At 44.8% G+C, this 21,139-nt stretch overlaps 1 protein-coding gene across 2 annotated transcripts in view; it reads left to right on the top strand.

Moving 5' to 3' along the window:
* The window catches only part of NOL8 (nucleolar protein 8), a 62,951-nt gene that overhangs the window by 4,761 nt on the left and 37,051 nt on the right, over positions 1–21,139 (top strand). For both annotated transcript variants that reach the window (XM_069736916.1, XM_069736917.1), the window contains exons 3-6: positions 1,628–1,690; positions 1,858–1,936; positions 10,106–10,259; positions 13,684–13,752. In XM_069736916.1, the coding sequence (XP_069593017.1) occupies positions 1,628–1,690; positions 1,858–1,936; positions 10,106–10,259; positions 13,684–13,752 (365 nt within the window). The remainder of the gene's footprint in view (positions 1–1,627; positions 1,691–1,857; positions 1,937–10,105; positions 10,260–13,683; positions 13,753–21,139) is intronic.

Raw genomic sequence — 21,139 nt, 5'->3', positions numbered from 1 at the left:
TACTCATGGATCCTATATACTACGTGGCCTGTGCTATATAATATGTGGCTGCTATATACATACATATTGTAGAATACCCGATGCGTTAGAATCGGGCCACCATCTAATACCCTTATATTTATAATTACATTTATTTATTTATAATTTAAATTTATTAAAAAAACAACAACCCACAATGAAACAGTGCTCTTAATTTTTGTCCTCCGGGTTCAGTGCTCCAACTGCTGCCCCCATTTTGTGATGTTTGGCTGCAGTGGTGACGTCACATTGACAGCACTGCAGTCCATCACTGAGTTCAGATTCTCATGCTATCTATATTGGCGGTTTTCTGAAAATGTACAATTCCTTTAAGTCATGTGTGCCTAATTTTTATTTTTATTTTTTTTAATGATTGTGCATTTTATTAAGTCTCTAAAAATTAAGACTGCGTAGACCTGAACCAGGCAAGCAAAAATGGCGTACATCTGTCTCGGTGGCACACGGTGATAGATTAGATGCATCTTACAAGAAATTTGAGACTTTTCCTTATGGTAGCTTGTCGTTGGCTTACATTTTGCTATTTTTTTTTCCACCAAAATATTAAAGGGAACCTGTCACCCCGTTTTTTGAGATTGAGCTATAAATACTGTTAAATAGGGCCTGCGCTGTGTGTTACTATAGTGTATGTAGTGTACCCTGATTCCCCATGTATGCTGAGAAATACATTACCAAAGTCGCCGTTTTCGCCTGTCAATCAGGCTGGTCTGGTCAGGTGGGCGTGTTCACAGCGCTCTTTTCTTCCCCAGCTTTCCGTTGGTGGCGTAGTGGTGTGCGCATGTCCAGAGTTCCGACTTCCCTGCGCCCACGTGAAGACACAGCGCGCGATCTGCGCTGTAATCCCTTGCATCGGTGGGGGCGGCCATCTTCCTGTGGCCGCGCGTGCGCAGATGGAGTACTCTGCTGCACGGGGCTTCAGGAAAATGGCCGCGGGCAGCCACGCGTGCGCATTAGAGATCGCGGCGGCCATTTTCCCAAAGCCGAGTTTGCATCTCGGCTTTGGGAAAATGGCTGCCGCGATCTCTAATGCGCACGCGCGGCTGCCCGCGGCCATTTTCCTGAAGCCCCGTGCAGCAGAGCATTCCATCTGCGCACGCGCGGCCCCAGGAAGATGGCCGCCCCCACCGATGCAAGGGATTACAGCGCAGATCGCGCGCTGTGTCTTCACGTGGGCGCAGGGAAGTCGGAACTCTGGACATGCGCACACCACTACGCCACCAACGGAAAGCTGGGGAAGAAAAGAGCGCTGTGAACACGCCCACCTGACCAGACCAGCCTGATTGACAGGCGAAAACGCCGACTTTGGTAATGTATTTCTCAGCATACATGGGGAATCAGGGTACACTACATACACTATAGTAACACACAGCGCAGGCCCTATTTAACAGTATTTATAGCTCAATCTCAAAAAACGGGGTGACAGGTTCCCTTTAACACATGCCTTTCATAAATCTGGCACATGTTATGTCTCCTATTGGCCATATTGGTCTGTAAATCTCCCTCAATTTTTGTCATCTAAAATGATGACTTCTATAAACCTCGCATTCCTCTTTTGAGGACTATAACAATGTTCTAATCGTCTTTGTTGCAGGAAACCCTGTAAGGACGTTTGCCTACATGAACATTAATATCTCGGACACAGACCTAAAAAAATGTGAGTTTCTCTGCAGTGTATAAACCAATGTATATGTGGACATCCCTGTTTATGGGCAGCTAGAAATTGCGGCCAAATGTGACTTCTAAATAGAAATGTATTCCATATGGGTGGTTTCACACACAGTTAACTTTTTTTTAAGCTTTTTTACATTTTTTGTTTCATAGGTCTCTCTCTTCTGAATAAGACAAAATGGAAGGGTGGATTATTGCAAATAGAAATTGCCAAGGAAAGTTTCTTGCATAAGTAAGTACTGTTCACTCCCTATTTATTTTCTTTAAGGAGTTGTCTGGTCACAACGTATTGATGATCTATCCAAAGGACAAGTCATCAATATCAGGATGGGGGGTCCTACAGCTGGCACCTCAACCGATCAGCTGTTATTTTCTGAAATACTTTGAATGGAGCTGCAAAGCGCATCTTTATTCAATATATACCGGCTGCCTCTATTCAGAAGAATTAGAGCCATTCAACAGTACCCGGAAGCCTGAATGGAGCAAATAACAGCTAATCGCTATTGGTTCTGGGTGCCTGACCCACGTTGATTTATCACCTAACAAGAGGAAGATAAAAAATATGATGTGACAGGACAACCCCTTTCAATTTGTGGTTCATCAATGCAGAGATTTGAAAACTTCTGGAAAGCGACGGGGAATTAGAAATTCCCAGAGCACAGACTTTTCCTGGCATTAAATCTATCAAATTGCATTGAGTATGAGAAGCCACCCGGGGCGGTGCCAGACTACTTTCGTGTCTCCCTATAGTCCATGGCCCTGGTCGTTAAAATGTATCTTCTAACGCCTCACTGTTTTAGTGAAAAAAAAAAATGCCTGATTGCAATTGAGTAGCAATGCTGGGATTTACCGTATGTTACCGGTGTTTTGGGCTATATGAACTTACTGACAGGATTTGCAGCATTGCCTAGTAGATTGGAATTAGTATTTTTCCCTCACCAATGACAGCACCTGGGAGAGAGTGGGATCTGTTCCTATCACAGACAGAAAGCCAAGAACACAAAATAAAAAAGGCAACTCCCACTTCCTCCTTCAATGTGTGTTCCTGTGCTCTGGATATAGGAGCCTTTAGCAGAATGATGGAGCAGCCGTGAATCATAGAACACCATGGTGTGTTCTATAGCAACGTCTAGTAAGAAAGGCAGGGAGTACAGGTGCCAAGTTGGGCTGTGGAATTTTAACATCAGTTTTGGAGAACCTACATTTAATGCTTCAGTACCTACCTATGGTTCATGTTGTGCTTGGGTTCTTGTGTTCAGTAGTCCTGCGGCCTTGGGCCTGGCATTTCTCGTTTAGGTGCTGTGGTTTAGTTGGTTAATGCGCCTGTCTTGTCAACAGATCCTGTATTCTAATCTTAGTAATTTCTGGCCTTGTGTGTTGTGCCGGCCGCCTCGTGTATTGGGTGTTGGGCTGGCCGCCTCATGTCTGACCTCGTGTGTTGTGCCGGCCGCCTCATGTCTTGGGTGTTGGGCCGTCCGCCTCGTGTCTTGTGTGTTGTGCCGGCCGCCTTGTGTCTGACCTCATGTGTTGTGCCGGCCGCCTAGTGTCTGACCTCGTGTGTTGTGCCGGCCGCCTCGTGTCTTGGGTGTTGGGCCGTCCGCCTCGTGTCTTGTGTGTTGTGCCGGCCGCCTTGTGTCTGACCTCGTGTGTTGTGCCGGCCGCCTCGTGTCTTGGGTGTTGGGCCGTCCGCCTCGTGTCTTGTGTGTTGTGCCGGCCGCCTTGTGTCTGACCTCGTGTGTTGTGCCGGCCGCCTCGTGTCTTGGGTGTTGGGCCATCCGCCTCGTGTCTGACCTCGTGTGTTGTGCCGGCCGCCTCATGTCTGACCTCGTGTGTTGTGCCGGCCGCCTCGTGTCTTGGGTGTTGGGCCATCCGCCTCGTGTCTGACCTCGTGTGTTGTGCCGGCCGCCTAGTGTCTGACCTCGTGTGTTGTGCCGGCCGCCTCGTGTCTTGGGTGTTGGGCCGTCCGCCTCGTGTCTTGTGTGTTGTGCCGGCAGCCTAGTGTCTGACCTCGTGTGTTGTGCCGGCCGCCTCGTGTCTTGGGTGTTGGGCCGTCCGCCTCGTGTCTTGTGTGTTGTGCCGGCCGCCTCGTGTCTGACCTCGTGTGTTGTGCCGGCCGCCTCGTGTCTTGGGTGTTGGGCCATCCGCCTCATTTCTGACTTCGTGTGTTGGGCTGGCCGCCTCGTGTCTTGGGTGTTGGGCCGGCCGCCTCGTGTCTGACCTTGGGTGTTGGGCCGGCCGCCTCGTGTCTTGGGTGTTGGGCCATCCGCCTCGTGTCTGACCTCGCGTGTTGGGCCGGCCGCCTCGTGTCTTGGGTGTTGGGCCGGCCGCCTCGTGTCTGACCTTGGGTGTTGGGCCGGCTGCTTTGTCTGGTTTTGTGTGTTGGGTTGTCCGCTTCGGGTATGGCCTCATGTTTGCCATGCCAGCACATGTCTGGTGTTTGGCCTGCCACGTCAAGTCTGGCCTTATGTCTCGTGTACACCTATCTGAAGTTTTTCTGGCCACTTTTTAGTTGTTGAATAGCCTGCCACCTCAGATCTAGAGTTTCTTCAGCTACATCTGCCTCACGACGTGACTTGATGGGGCCTTCGGTGTAGTATGACTTTAAATGGTATGTACAACTTTGGGGGCCGTGGCTTTTGCCTGGTTAGCCAGTCGACTTGGTGCTCATAGGTCTGTTTTCACTATTGTCGCAAAGCTTCATTACCCTTTACTAGCAATACTGCGGATATTAGTAAGGATGGCTTCCGGATGATACTGTTGTACTGTGGTGATTTTATTAAATAACAATGAGTGGGCTCAATAAAATACAGTCCTGATATCATGATAGCTGATGAGTCCAACAGATTTTCTGTCACTCTTACTTGGATTGCATATTGAACTGGTCCACACTTAACATCTTTGTCCCAGTTTGTCCTCTAGGTAGGAGGTGTAAATGGTTGTGCTATTCAGAATGAAACAATCGTAAGTCCAGTGTGGAGAGTCTCAAAATGGACTGGCTGACTTTTAGCTTGACAAAATCTCTGCCCCAGTCATTCTTCTAGTTGGAGTAGGTCATGGTTATGATAAGCCAAATTAAATTCTGGTAAGTGCAGTTAACCTTTGGGGTCTGGAGTCATAATTTGGACTGGTTGATTAATCATTTAGGTTCCAGGTTATCCTAGTGGGATTTGATTTGTTGCTTAGGCATGGCTAAGCTGAACAAAACCAGTGTAAGTCCAGTTGATTGTCCCTGTCTGATGTCATAAGATTGACTTGACTGACTGACTGATTGCTAAACATTTACATTTCACTCTACCTACCTAGTTGGAGGTGCGAGATAAAGATGGCTGCATCAAGCTGAATAAAACCACCGTAGGTCCAATTGAGGCTCCTAGTTGGGAGTCACAAAATGGTCTGTTGGACGCTAAGTGATTAAACGCTCAATACCCCAATCTACCCTCCCGGTACAGAGTTATAAGATGAACTTTACGGTGTCAAGTCAGGCGGCACTATACCGGTCTGTACCCCTAATGGAGATGCGAGTTGGACTCGTCGGTATGGGACTGACAAACCATCAATATCTTACTTTATCCTCCTAATTGAAGTTGCAGAATAGATATAGTTATATCGGATCTGGTGAAAATATTCTAAGACCAGTGTATCCTCCTTGTTGAAGTCAGAAAATAGACTCATTGGAAACTAAGTCGGTGGAGCCATTATACACAATAATTATTTCTGGATTGAAGGAATAAAACTGGTAGATTAAACAAAGTGATGAGTTGGTTAAATATCCAGTCAATGTGATTTTGAAGTGCTAAAACTGCAATAATAAGAGGAGGAATGGATGGGTTAGTTAAAATGTCCCCTTAGGCTTCTTTCACATTTCTGTCGGTAGTCGGCTGTCACAAAGCGTCGGCGCGACGTACCGACGGACGTTTGGGAACTAGTGGATAACATGTGCAGCGGATGCAGTGTTTCAACGGGTCCGCTGTCCGGAAAAGTAAAGTGTAAAATCCCGGGGAGGAGAGAGAGATTTCCTGCCAGGCATGCTCAGTAGGAAACACAGGATCCAACATACAGAAAAACGTTCCCTTGAACGTTTTCTGCAGACGACAGTCTGCCAAAATGCACAGGATCCAGTGCACGAAGGGCATAACGTGTGCCCATACGTCGCTAATACAAGTCAATGGGAAAAAACAGGATCCTGCATACAAATTTGCAGGATCCTGCTTTTTCACAAACCGACGTATTTCGACGTGTGGAGAAAGACTGAATTGTGAAAGAGGCCTTAGGCTACTTTCACACTTCCATTTTTTTATTTATCCGTCACAATGTGTCGTTTTGGGAAAAAAACGCATCCTGCAAATTTGCCCGCAGGATGCGTTTTTTCCCATAGACTTGTATTGCCGACGGATCGCGACGTATGGCCACATGTTGCGTCCGTCGTGCACTGGATGCGTCGGGTTTTGGCGGCCCGTCGTCTCGGAAAAACATTTAAAGGGGACGTTTTTCTGTACGTCGCATCCAGTTTTCCAGTCTGCGCATACCCGGCAGGAAATGTCTCTCTCTGACTCTTTCCTGCCCGGCAACGCAGACGGAAATGTGAAAGCAAACACTTCCGTCGGTACGTCGCGCCGACGCTTCATGATGGCCCCGTACAGACGGAAATGTGAAAGAAGCCTTACCTGTCAGACCGCTGTGGCAAAGGAGGAACATCTTTGCTAATCAAGACGAATGGTTGTGCACTGGCCTAAGACCGTTTTATTACTCAAGAACAGGATGATGCGTCCATAAGGTACGGAGTTCTAATGCCTTGTTTTAAAGAGGTTGTCAGTCCAAATGAATAAATTTGCACTCACTCTGTGTGACGGCAGACTTATGAATCTCCCCAGTGCATGCATGTGCACTTCAAGGATTCCTAGTTTCTGAGCCGGGATCAGAGGGTATATATACGTTCTACATACTCCTGTATGGAGCGAGACCGTGTCCTCTAGTCGGCCATGTCACTAGTCGAGGCGTGTCCTCACTCAATACAAGTGTATGGAGCAAGGCTGCGCCCATTGGACGGGCTCTGCCCGTGAGTTTGTACAGCGCAGACATATCCTATGGTCCCGACTAAGAAACTGGCAAATCCTCAGCGCATGTGCTGGGGAATTCATTAGTCTGCAGTGACACAGAGTGACTGCAGACTGTCACTGCAGACTTAACTATTTGGACTGGACATCCCCTGTAAAACCATCTGGCCCTTGACTGATACCATATGAGATGTATATTTCTTTCTGATTGAATCGCCTCCTCATGGGGTTAAAGAAACAGTGGTTCATCAGAGGTGATAGTTATCTCAGTCTCTTTGCTCGAAAACTAATCTACTTTTGCATTTAACTGTTTTCTTCTAACAATCTTCATAGTTGGATTTGTATTTTAAATCACTTGACGTCTGCTTCCATTAACATGCTAAGTCTTAGCACCAGTTCCTATATACTAGTGATGGTGAACCTTTTACAGACCAAGTTCCCAAACTGCAATCCAAAACCCACTTATTTATCGCAAAGTGCCAACACAGCAATTTACCTGAATACTGAGACTTTGATTAGAAAAACAACTCGTACATTAACGCGCTATAGAGTTTATAGCAAAGATCTTGTAAGTGCTGCCCTCCAAGCTTAAGATACCAGCCACCGATTGCAGTGGAGATCTGTTCTTGAGAATGGAGAGGATTTTCAATTAAATGTAAAATTGCAAAGTTGTTTGTTTTTACAACCTCTTTGTAATTCTAACCTTTTATCATGATGAGAATAACCCTTTAAATACAGATAGGACCAAAGATAAAAGCTTTGATAGTCATCCTTGATATTTGTAAAAAAAAAAAAAAGTCTGCAGCTGAAGGTTTTTTTTTAATAAAAAGAAACTTTTGGAATTATAGTGGAATAATGTAATGTTATGGTGGAATAATGTAATGTTATGGAAGAGCAGTACAAAGCATATGGCCTAATTAAAATATGTAATAACAATGGATAAAAATCTTGAATAAAACAGATAAAGTAAGATACAAACAAGTGCTCCCACACACTATGATACTCCCACATTGAATTCTTCCAGACACACTGTATGATGATCCTACTGTATCCCCCTCCTTCAATTCCACCTACAAAGTAAAAGTATGATTCTCCATCTGTAATCCCCACACAACGCTTCATACAGTATAATGGGTAAAAAAGATCCTCCATACAGTACAATGGATCCACATAGTCCTCCATACAGTACAATGAGCCCCACATATTCCTGCAGAAAGTGTAATGGGCCCTACATAGTGCTCCATACAGTATCACAGAGCTCTGTATTGACTTCCATACAGTAATGGTCCCACATAGTCCTCCATGCAGTAGAATGGCCCCCCACATAGTCCTCCATGCAGTAGAATGGCCCCCCACATAGTCCTCCATGCAGTAGAATGGCCCCCCACATAGTCCTCCATGCAGTAGAATGGCCCCCCACATTGTGCTCCATCTAGTATAATGGCCCCCACATCGTGCTCCATACTGTATAATGGCCACACATGGTGCTGCGTACTGTACAATAGCGGCTAGCCCCACACATGATGCTCCATACTGTATAATGGCCCCACATGATGCTTCATACTGTATAATGGCCCATATGTAGTGCTTCATACTGTATAATGAGCCCACATAGTGTTCCACTACTCACCTCTGCCCATCCCAACGCTGATCTGGTTTCTTCATATATTAGTCGTACCTGTGGGCATGTGCGCCATATCCTCAGCCCATGCACCATCCCCCTCATTACTAGCGCTGCCACCCTCACCCTCCTCATCACGCATGCTTCCTGATGGGAGGGCACTCATGCAGAGGTGAGTAGCTACAGCTCTAGTAATGAGGGAGATGGAGAGCGGACTGAGGAGAATGGTGGTGGCACTAATGCTGATGAGATGGGGCGCGTGCCCATCTGGAGGGCTCTACGTGCCCCATCTGGCGTGCTACTGTATATACCGTACTTCAGTTGTGGGTTAAGTGATGTATAAAGTACAGAGTATCTAATTAAACCCGAGAAGATGGCCAACCATACACATAAGTGAAGCCTATAAATATAGACTCTTACAGGGGTGCTCCCTCCTTATTAGAGGATTCCTTGGTCAAAGTTTTAGCTGCTGCCATTGGTGAGGGGAAATATAATTACTTATCGGTAATTTGATTTTCCTGAAACCCATGACGGCACCCTAATTTTCCCACCCTCTGGCTTATGTTTGGTGGTTCTCAATCTTCTCTTCTCAAAATAAAGAATGAGCTTGAGTGAGTGTATCTACTATATATTTGTCTAAGGGTCACTTCCGTCTGTCTGTCCTTCTGTCACGGTTATTCATTCGCTGATTGGTCTCGCCAGCTGCCTGTCATGGCTGCCGCGACCAATCAGCGACGGGCACAGTCCGAAAGAAAATGGCCGCTCCTTACTCCCCGCAGTCAGTCCCTGCCGCCTGCATACTCCCCTCCGGTCACCGCTAACACAGGGTTAATGCCGGTGGTAACGGACCGCGTTCTGCCGCAGGTAACGCACTCCGTTACCGCCGCTATTAACCCTGTGTGTCCCCAACTTTTTACTATTGACGCTGCCTATGTGGCATCAATAGTAAAAAATGTAATGTTAAAAATGATAAAAAAAAAAAAAAAACCTGCTATACTCACCCTCCGTAGTCGCTCGCGCCGGCCGCCATCTTCCGTTGCAGGTTTCGGTGGCAAAGATGGTATGGCAGAAGGACCTGCCATGACGTCACGGTCATGTGACCGCGACGTCATCACAGGTCCTGCGCTCATACCAACCCTGGGACCGGAAGCTGCCGTGGACTACAAGGGGCCTTCGGAAGGGTGAGTATATGTTTATTTTTTAACCTGTGACAAACCTGGCTGGGCAATATACTACGTAGCTGGGCAATATACTACGTAGCTGGGCAATATACTACGTGGGCTGGGCAATATACTACGTCACTGGGCAATATGCTACGTAGCTGGGCATTATACTACGTAGCTGGGCAATATACTACGTGGGCTGGGCAATATACTACGTGGGCTGGGCAATATACTACGTCACTAGGCAATATGCTACGTAGCTGGGCAATATACTACGTGGGCTGGGCAATATACTACGTGGGCTGGGCAATATACTACTTGAACATGCATATTCTAGAATACCTGATGCGTTAGAATCGGGCCACCATCTAGTAAATAATAAGAATAATGATTATAATTTGAGTGACTCCTACTTGTCTTCTTGGAAACCATATTGAAGGCGGAATTGTGAGCTGCCTTTTTATTCTTTGCTCTTGGCTTCCTGTCCAGTAATAGGAGCGGATCCCACATTTAGGGGAAAATCAAATTACCAGTAAGTAATTCTCATTTTCTGTTCTGTGCAGACTGGAACAAGAGAGACAAGCAGCCAAAGAAAAGAAGAAACCTAAGGAACAAAGTCGCCCACAAAATGACCTCTTGAAGTCTCTAGAAAAAGCTGGCGTCACTGACTTTCAGATGAAAGCAGCCGTACCGGGCACTGAAGTTCCCAATCATAAGGCAGGTCATCTGTGAAATGCTAATACTCTTATTTCTTTCTTCCATGTTCATACTGATGTGATAATACTTTGTGTAATGGCATTTTGCTGATTTCTGTCAGGTTAATTAGGCATTTATTAAAGTAAAAAATAATTAGTTTGACAGCATTTCTAATAAGCTTTCTTTTCTAACGTGTCAGAGGCATAGCTTGAGATTTGGTTTCGGGGGGTAAAACTTCTGAGTAGGCCCTAACTGATTACAAATATAGTGGCGTACCTGAATAGTGAATATAGGAAAACCTCAGCAGATGACAGAGCTGTTACTAAAAAAAAAAATCTATACGAAGACCATCAGTGATATAACCGCCATATAGTGGTAGACACCAGCCCTGCAGAACATGTAAGAGATTACAGTACAGTTATTGATGATGACTTACAGATGATGATCTTTCTGGTGGAGTCTTTACCATCTGGCCCAGACCGACATGATAACTTCTCCAGCCAGAACTGCAGAGTTTACAACAAAGACACATCTGACTTCTCACATTTCAGGTATTGTCCCCATACATTCTCAACCTACACAAACTCCTTATCCTGCTGATACCCCAATACTGAGCCGCTGCTGCTGTATGTGTCCCTATTGCTGCACCTACTGTGTGTCCTCTATATTTTCCTCTTACTGGAGCCCTAAATTCCCCTTTTCTCTATCGCTTCATTTTCCCCTTTTATTGCACTCGTAAAGTATGTTGTCGACAAAGGTGCCCCATAAACACTGTAAGATGCCCCCACAGTGAATTCCTCCACAGTACCCTACATGTTCACAGTATGATCCCCCACACAGCCCTCCATACAGTATATTGGCCCAACACAAACCTTCACACTGTAGAATTGCTTGCGTACAGTATCATGCACCCCATTGTCCATACAGTGTAATGCACGCCCCATCCATAGTCGTCCGTATAGCATAATGCACCCCATAGTCATCCATACAGTATAATACATTCTCCACACTCCATACCGTATGATGCAGTGTAACTCCGGGTGGTTCGCTTTAAACCCACCTGCATTTTTAGATTTGGGATCCAGTTAGGATATTACATTATTATACTTTTGTTGATTGACAAACTAGACAAATCACATTCAATTGTAGTTAATCTAAGGTACAGGTCTGTAGTAAGAACTGGCTATGCCTGTTGATAGAAAAAAAATCTCCTTAAAACTATGAGCAATAGCTGAGAGTTAAAACCTTACAAATTTTGCTGCAGCCCCTCTTGTACGGTTTGATAATCTTACAGGGGTATTCTCAAGTTGTCTCCTGAGCAGCTCAGAGCAATGCAGTCTCCTCACTTCCTAGTCTCCAGCAGGGCTGACTCTCCTTCTTGAGTGACAGCTCTGGTGAAACTGCTCTAACACATTCAACTATCAGTGGCTTGTTCTGGAATAGTCCCTGTTATCACTGTATCTACACAATACATAACAAGACATTTGAACAAGCACACAACTCAAGATGAGCAGAGAGCTGTGACTAGGAGGCCTGCTGTGAAAGCTGGAGGAGATCAAGGAACTCAGCAGCTAACTTGAGAAATCTATGGGCTAGAGAGTGACTGGAATGTTGCTCTCCTGCAGTGTCCATCTCAAACTTGGCAGAGTATACGGGCTGCACATAGAAAAAATGTGAATTTGAAGGACTGCATTCCGTGCAGGATGACATGACCTTTTTAGTGATACTATATATTTTTTTTTTTTTCTATACTCCTTTTTTGGTGTTTTTTTTTTTTCCAATTACAAAGAATCACGAACGACAGCCCCCAGGCCTGAGCCACGATCATTACGACTTCTCCTTTGCCTGCAGGCCACATAAGGCTAAGTTCACATTTTCGTTCGGGGGCTTTGCGGAGGGCTGAGTACATCCTCCGCTACGGCTAGGTTTACATTGCGTTAGGGCAATCCGTTTAGCGCATAGGCTAACGGACTGCACTAACGCAATGTCCCAAAAGGGATCGTGTTTGCCGATCCCGCTAGTGCAGATGCCCGATCTGCGTTAGCGAGGAACGGACCTTGAACGCTGCAAGCAGCATTCGAGGTCCGTCACTCAAATGACGGCACATCGCTAGCGCACGCCCATTGTGGGCGTGCGCTAGCGATGCGTTCGCCATTGCAAGCAATGGCGGCGTTAACTGACTACGTTACACCGTGTTATGCCGCGGTGTAACATAGTCCGTTTAACGGGTTCACACAACGCAGTGTGAACCTAGCCTAAGCCCTGCAAATTTCTGCATGCATCCTGTGTACCTGTGTTTAACATTAGGTACTCAGGACATGCGGATGTATGCGGATGCGTTGTTTTGGCACGAGCCGCATTAAACGCAACTTGTCAAAACAACGCATCCATCCGCATGTCATGCATACCCAATGTTAAAGATGGGTATATGGAAGTAGGCGGGGCTTAGCGGAGGACGTACGCAGCCCTCCGCAAAGCCCCTGAACGCGAATGTGAACCCGGCCAAAAATAAATGCCGAATGCGGTCCTCAGGCCGCATGTTCGACATCCTTGGTCTATGGAAAATTAATAATTGCAAACTTATTTTCATGCTGTCTAACTAAAGAAATGTACAACCTTGAGAACACCCCTTTAAAGTGATCACCCCAGTTGTGAGCTTGATGGCCAACAGTGGCTGCAGCTTCAAGCAGGAGCCCGGCACTTTTAGTACATCCTATAGATGCCCAATGACATGGTCGGTTCGGTGAAATATCCTCAGATGAACCCCATTAGAGAAACATGTGCTCTGACAAGCTTCCTGTGGGATCCACTGTCCAGAGCCAGGTCCTATCTGTGTCTGGCAGCTGGGGCAAGAAAGGTAGGAAAACCTATAGGGAAACCACGCTCTTGGACTCTACCAGCACTTTTATTTTGTGATATTGACATTTCTGGATCTCCATTAGCTTTCAGATATCTATTGTTCTCGTCCAAGAACCCCGTCCCTTTTGCTAATCAATTGTATGACTGCACTTAAACTAATGCTAAGTGAGCCGTGGAGGCAGATATGAGTTTTTAGGGAGTTTGACAGATTTCACAATGGCTGATTTGGGATCTTCAGGTTTTTGCAGCACGGTTTCTCTTTTAGGTTTACAAGATCTTAATTAAACTGCAGAACACACAAGTCATTAACAGGAGTTATAACAAACAGCATTTATCACCCCGATGGCAGTATTTACATCGAGTAAAGCAGCAAAATTGCTCTTTGTATCTCACTGCTTCAGTTGTTTTTGCATCTGTTCTCTCTTCACTAAAGACTGATTTGTTTGGAAGTCTTGAAGATGTCTGAAGCAGCTTGATTTTGTACCGCGGTGCTTGGGGAGCTTAATACAAATTAATGAAACTATCTGAAGATTACATGTCAGAGTTTGGTTTAATAGATTTTTTTTTTTTTTTGTGTTCCTTTTAGAACTGGGTGGTGAGCAAATACGGGAGAGTCCTGCCTGTGCTTCATTTAAAGGGGAACAAAGAAAGCAAGATATCCTTTTTTAATTTAGCAATTTATTTTTTAAGCTTCTCAGGTAAGCAAATTAACTGTGACTTTTAGGAAACCACTGGGCTGTAATTGGGGTATGTGCACATGTTCAAGATTTGCTGTGTTTTTGTCCTGTTTTTTTTTTCCCCCCCCCCCCCCCCCACAAAAAAAAACTAAAGGATTCCCACCACCAGCAAAGTGAATGAGATTTCCCCCCCCCCCCTTATTTTTGACAACCAGCCAAGCTTAAGTAAGCAGCTGCTGGCTGTTATTTCTCAGACTGGAAAGGGACCATGAATAATAATAATAATAATTTTATTTATATAGCGCCAACATATTCCGCAGCGCTTTACAAATTATAGAGGGGACTTGTACATACAATAGACATTACAGCATAACAGAAATACAGTTCAAAACAGATACCAAGAGGAGTGAGGGCCCTGCTCGTAAGCTTACAAACTATGAGGAAAAGGGGAGACACGAGAGGTGGATGGTAACAATTGCTATAGTTATTCGGACCAGCCATAGTGTAAGGCTTGGGTGTTCATGTAAAGCTGCATGAACCAGTTAATTAATTTTTTTTTTTTTTTTTTTAGTATAGGCCACACAGGGATCGTTAGGTTAATGCATTGAGGCGGTAGGCCAGTCTGAACAAATGAGTTTTTAGGGCACGCTTAAAACTGTGGGGATTGAGGATTAATCGTATTATCCTAGGTAGTGCATTCCAAAGAATCGGCGCAGCACGTGTAAAGTCTTGGAGACGGGAGTGGGAGGTTCTGATTATTGAGGATGCTAACCTGAGGTCATCAGCGGAGCGGAGGGCACGGGTAGGGTGGTAGACTGAGACCAGAGAGGAGATGTAGGGTGGTGCTGAGCCATGGAGTGCTTTGTGGATGAGGGTAGTAGTTTTGTACTGGATTCTGGAGTGGATGGGTAGCCAGTGTAATGACTGGCACAGGGTAGAGGCATCGGTGTAACGGTTGGTGAGGAATATGATCCTGGCAGCAGCATTCAGGACAGATTGGAGCGGGGAGAGTTTGGTAAGAGGAAGGCCGATTAGTAGAGAGTTACAATAGTCCAGACGAGAATGAATAAGTGAAACAGTAAGAGTTTTTGCAGAGTCGAAAGTAAGAAAAGGGCGAATTCTAGAAATGTTTTTGAGATGCAGGTAAGAAGAGCGAGCCAGTGATCGGATGTGGGGGGTGAATGAAAGGTCAGAATCAAGGATGACCCCAAGGCAGCGGGCATGTTGCTTTGGAGTAATGGTGGAACCGCAAACGGAGATGGCAATGTCAGGCAAAGGTAGGTTAGTAGAGGGAGAGAACACGAGGAGTTCAGTTTTTGACAGGTTTAGTTTCAGATAGAGGGAGGACATGATGCTAGAGACAGCGGTAAGACAATCACTGGTGTTTTCTAATAAGGCAGGCGTGAGATCAGGAGAAGAAGTGTATAGTTGGGTGTCGTCAGCATAGAGATGGTACTGGAAGCCAAATCTACTGATTGTTTGTCCAATAGGGGCAGTATACAAAGAGAAGAGGAGGGGGCCTAGGACTGATCCTTGAGGAACCCCAACAGTAAGGGGAAGGTGAGAGGAGGAGGAACCAGCGAAACATACAGTGAAGGATCGGTCAGAGAGATAGGAGGAGAACCAGGAGAGAACGGTGTCCTTGAGGCCGATGGAGCGGAGCATAGTGAGGAGGAGCTGATGATCCACAGTATCAAATGCTGCAGAGAGATCCAAGAGAATTAGCATGGAGTAGTGACCATTAGATTTAGCTGTTAGTAGGTCATTAGAGACTTTAGTGAGGGCAGTTTCAGTAGAGTGTAAAGAGCGGAAGCCAGATTGAAGAGGGTCGAGAAGAGAGTTATCTGAGAGATAGCGGGTAAGACGGGAGTGGACCAGGCGTTCGAGGAGTTTAGAGATGAAGGGAAGATTAGAGACAGGTCTATAATTAGCGGCACAGTTTTGATCGAGGGATGGTTTTTTAAGTAATGGATGTATGATGGCATGCTTAAATGAGGAGGGAAAAATACCGGAAGTGAGGGAAAGGTTGAATATTTTTGTTAGGTGAGAGGTGACAGCCGGGGAAAGGGACTGGAGGAGATGTGATGGAATGGGGTCACTGGTGCAAGTGGTCGGGCGAGAAGATGCAAGGAGCCTGCTTACTTCTTCTTCTGTAACTGGTTCAAAGTCAGAGAGTGAACTAGATGCAGTGGGGGAGGGAGGACAGTGCATGGTATGAAGAGATTGGGAGATGATTTCCTGTCGAATATGGTCAATTTTTTCTTTGAAGTAATTGGCCAGATTGTCAGCACGGAGATCCGTGGTTGGGGCCTGCGCTCTTGGGTTGAGTAGGGACTGGAACGTGTCAAAGAGACGTTTAGGGTTATTGGACAGGGAGGTGATGAGGGTGTTGAAGTAGGTTTGTTTGGAGAGGTGAAGGGCAGAATTGTATGTCTTTAGCATGAACTTATAATGGATGAAATCTTCGGGTAGATTAGATTTTCTCCACAGACGTTCTGCGCACCTGGAGCACCGCTGCAGGAAACGTGTTTGCAGCGTGTGCCACGGTTGTTGCCGTCTGTGCCGAGTTGTTTTATGTATAGGAGGAGCAGCTTCATCCAGGGCACTTTGCAGGGTTTCATTGTAATGCTTCAGAGCAGAATCAGGACATGAGATGGAGGAGATTGGGGCCAATGAGGACTGCAAGTTCTTCATAAGTTCCTGGGTGTTAATGGCCTGTATGTTTCTATAAGTGTGGAAAGTGGGGGTGACCTGAGCGGGATGGCAGTTCTTGATAGAGAATGAAAGAAGGTTGTGGTCAGAGAGTGGGAGAGGGGAGTTTGTGAAATCATCCACTGAGCAAAGCCGGGAGAAGACCAAGTCAAGGGAGTTTCCATCTTCATGTGTTGGCGAGTTAGTATGCTGCGAGAGGCCGAAAGAGGAGGTTAGAGCCAAAAGGTGAGAAGCAGATGGGGAGAGGGGAGAGGCAATAGGGATGTTGAAATCACCCATGATAAGGGTGGGGGTGTCACAGGAAAGAAAGTGTGGAAGCCAGGTGGCAAAGTGATCCAGGAACTGATGAGAGGGGCCGGGAGGACGATACACCACCACCACTCGCATGGAGAAGGGGACGTAGAGTCTGACCACATGGACCTCAAAGGAAGGGAAGACAAGTGAGGGTACTTGGGGGATAACTTGGAAAGTACATTTTGGTGAAAGGAGCAGACCAACGCCTCCACCTGCTCTGTTGTCCGATCTTGGGGTATGAGAAAAGTGTAGTCCACCATATGAAAGAGCAGCAGCAGCGGTGGTGTCTGACTGCTGGATCCAGGTTTCAGTAAGAGCCAGGAGATTAAGAGAATTAGAAAGGAAGAAGTCATGGATGAAGGAGAGTTTATTACACACAGAGCGAGAATTCCAAAGGGCACAATTCAAAGAGACAGAAGGCATGCAGGGAATATTAATAAGGTTAGAGGGGTTTCTGGGTGTAGCAATTGGGAGGTTTGACTGGCTATAACATGGGGGGCCGGGGTTTGGAGAGATGTCTCCAGCAACTAGGAGGAGGAGGATCAAAAGAGTGAGCAGATGGTTAAGTGATTTGTGAGAGCGTCTCTTGTGTTGGATGGTGGGACTGAATGGATCTGCGCTGCTAAGCAATGTGAACAGAGCATGAGTGCTATACATAGGAGAGGCAAGGACAGAGGGGCCGATATGGATGGAGTGTAGAGAGTTAATGCAAGGGCGGTGAATGTGAGTGAATGCAGCAGCCAGGATATAGAATATGCAAATAAATATGGTGAGTATTTGTGTTGTTTCAAGTGAATAGGGAATAGATTTAGTTTTTCTTACCTGTCTCCTGCCCTGTCTAACTGCCATGTTATAACTGCCGAGTACTTAGAAAAAAAAGTACTTTGAATAAAAATACACGAATACAAGTGCACGAATGCACCCCTGCATGAATGCTTCCCCAAGCTAAGTCTACATTTATAGAAGGCTAGCCCTTAGATCTTCCTATTTTTTTTTTTTTTGTGTTAAAGCTCGTTAGCAATCAATCAAACTCAGTTGAGACAACAGGACACAATAAATGTAGTGATCAGATAAACAAATGTCCAGGTCTACATGGATCATAGACCACTTTGAAACAGTTATGTGATCTCGCTGAGTAAGGACATGCAAAGTCAGATTAAATATCTATAAACACAAAAAATGCATAATAGGATGACTAACATATATAGATATATGCAGGATTCAATGCCGAAGATGGAATGACTCAGATACCATTCAAGCTGCTTGCTGTCAGGGACTGGAGCAATAGACATGCAGGATATTTCAGCTCAGAGAATGAATGATCTGTTTACCATTCAAGCTGCTTGCTGTCAGGGACTGGAGCAATAGACATGCAGGATATTTCAGCTCAGAGAATGAATGATCTGTTTACCATTCAAGCTGCTTGCTGTCAGGGACTGGAGCAATAGACATGCAGGATATTTCAGCTCAGAGAATGAATGATCTGTTTACCATTCAAGCTGCTTGCTGTCAGGGACTGGAGCAATAGACATGCAGGATATTTCAGCTCAGAGAATGAATGATCTGTTTACCTGTATGAAGAGAGAAGAGATGCTTGATTATATTCTGCCATGTTATAACTGCCGAGTACTTAGAAAAAAAAGTACTTTGAATAAAAATACACGAATACAAGTGCACGAATGCACCCCTGCATGAATGCTTCCCCAAGCTAAGTCTACATTTATAGAAGGCTAGCCCTTAGATCTTCCTATTTTTTTTTTTTTTGTGTTAAAGCTCGTTAGCAATCAATCAAACTCAGTTGAGACAACAGGACACAATAAATGTAGTGATCAGATAAACAAATGTCCAGGTCTACATGGATCATAGACCACTTTGAAACAGTTATGTGATCTCGCTGAGTAAGGACATGCAAAGTCAGATTAAATATCTATAAACACAAAAAATGCATAATAGGATGACTAACATATATAGATATATGCAGGATTCAATGCCGAAGATGGAATGACTCAGATACCATTCAAGCTGCTTGCTGTCAGGGACTGGAGCAATAGACATGCAGGATATTTCAGCTCAGAGAATGAATGATCTGTTTACCATTCAAGCTGCTTGCTGTCAGGGACTGGAGCAATAGACATGCAGGATATTTCAGCTCAGAGAATGAATGATCTGTTTACCATTCAAGCTGCTTGCTGTCAGGGACTGGAGCAATAGACATGCAGGATATTTCAGCTCAGAGAATGAATGATCTGTTTACCATTCAAGCTGCTTGCTGTCAGGGACTGGAGCAATAGACATGCAGGATATTTCAGCTCAGAGAATGAATGATCTGTTTACCTGTATGAAGAGAGAAGAGATGCTTGATTATATTCTGCCATGTTATAACTGCCGAGTACTTAGAAAAAAAAGTACTTTGAATAAAAATACACGAATACAAGTGCACGAATGCACCCCTGCATGAATGCTTCCCCAAGCTAAGTCTACATTTATAGAAGGCTAGCCCTTAGATCTTCCTATTTTTTTTTTTTTTGTGTTAAAGCTCGTTAGCAATCAATCAAACTCAGTTGAGACAACAGGACACAATAAATGTAGTGATCAGATAAACAAATGTCCAGGTCTACATGGATCATAGACCACTTTGAAACAGTTATGTGATCTCGCTGAGTAAGGACATGCAAAGTCAGATTAAATATCTATAAACACAAAAAATGCATAATAGGATGACTAACATATATAGATATATGCAGGATTCAATGCCGAAGATGGAATGACTCAGATACCATTCAAGCTGCTTGCTGTCAGGGACTGGAGCAATAGACATGCAGGATATTTCAGCTCAGAGAATGAATGATCTGTTTACCATTCAAGCTGCTTGCTGTCAGGGACTGGAGCAATAGACATGCAGGATATTTCAGCTCAGAGAATGAATGATCTGTTTACCATTCAAGCTGCTTGCTGTCAGGGACTGGAGCAATAGACATGCAGGATATTTCAGCTCAGAGAATGAATGATCTGTTTACCTGTATGAAGAGAGAAGAGATGCTTGATTATATTCTGCCATGTTATAACTGCCGAGTACTTAGAAAAAAAAGTACTTTGAATAAAAATACACGAATACAAGTGCACGAATGCACCCCTGCATGAATGCTTCCCCAAGCTAAGTCTACATTTATAGAAGGCTAGCCCTTAGATCTTCCTATTTTTTTTTTTTTTGTGTTAAAGCTCGTTAGCAATCAATCAAACTCAGTTGAGACAACAGGACACAATAAATGTAGTGATCAGATAAACAAATGTCCAGGTCTACATGGATCATAGACCACTTTGAAACAGTTATGTGATCTCGCTGAGTAAGGACATGCAAAGTCAGATTAAATATCTATAAACACAAAAAATGCATAATAGGATGACTAACATATATAGATATATGCAGGATTCAATGCCGAAGATGGAATGACTCAGATACCATTCAAGCTGCTTGCTGTCAGGGACTGGAGCAATAGACATGCAGGATATTTCAGCTCAGAGAATGAATGATCTGTTTACCATTCAAGCTGCTTGCTGTCAGGGACTGGAGCAATAGACATGCAGGATATTTCAGCTCAGAGAATGAATGATCTGTTTACCATTCAAGCTGCTTGCTGTCAGGGACTGGAGCAATAGACATGCAGGATATTTCAGCTCAGAGAATGAATGATCTGTTTACCTGTATGAAGAGAGAAGAGATGCTTGATTATATTCTGCCATGTTATAACTGCCGAGTACTTAGAAAAAAAAGTACTTTGAATAAAAATACACGAATACAAGTGCACGAATGCACCCCTGCATGAATGCTTCCCCAAGCTAAGTCTACATTTATAGAAGGCTAGCCCTTAGATCTTCCTATTTTTTTTTTTTTTGTGTTAAAGCTCGTTAGCAATCAATCAAACTCAGTTGAGACAACAGGACACAATAAATGTAGTGATCAGATAAACAAATGTCCAGGTCTACATGGATCATAGACCACTTTGAAACAGTTATGTGATCTCGCTGAGTAAGGACATGCAAAGTCAGATTAAATATCTATAAACACAAAAAATGCATAATAGGATGACTAACATATATAGATATATGCAGGATTCAATGCCGAAGATGGAATGACTCAGATACCATTCAAGCTGCTTGCTGTCAGGGACTGGAGCAATAGACATGCAGGATATTTCAGCTCAGAGAATGAATGATCTGTTTACCATTCAAGCTGCTTGCTGTCAGGGACTGGAGCAATAGACATGCAGGATATTTCAGCTCAGAGAATGAATGATCTGTTTACCTGTATGAAGAGAGAAGAGATGCTTGATTATATTCTGCCATGTTATAACTGCCGAG

This window comes from Ranitomeya imitator, chromosome 8 (genome assembly GCF_032444005.1).
Source record: "Ranitomeya imitator isolate aRanImi1 chromosome 8, aRanImi1.pri, whole genome shotgun sequence".
NCBI classification, from domain to species: domain Eukaryota; kingdom Metazoa; phylum Chordata; class Amphibia; order Anura; family Dendrobatidae; genus Ranitomeya; species Ranitomeya imitator.
This window is presented reverse-complemented; position numbering and strand designations above follow the sequence as displayed.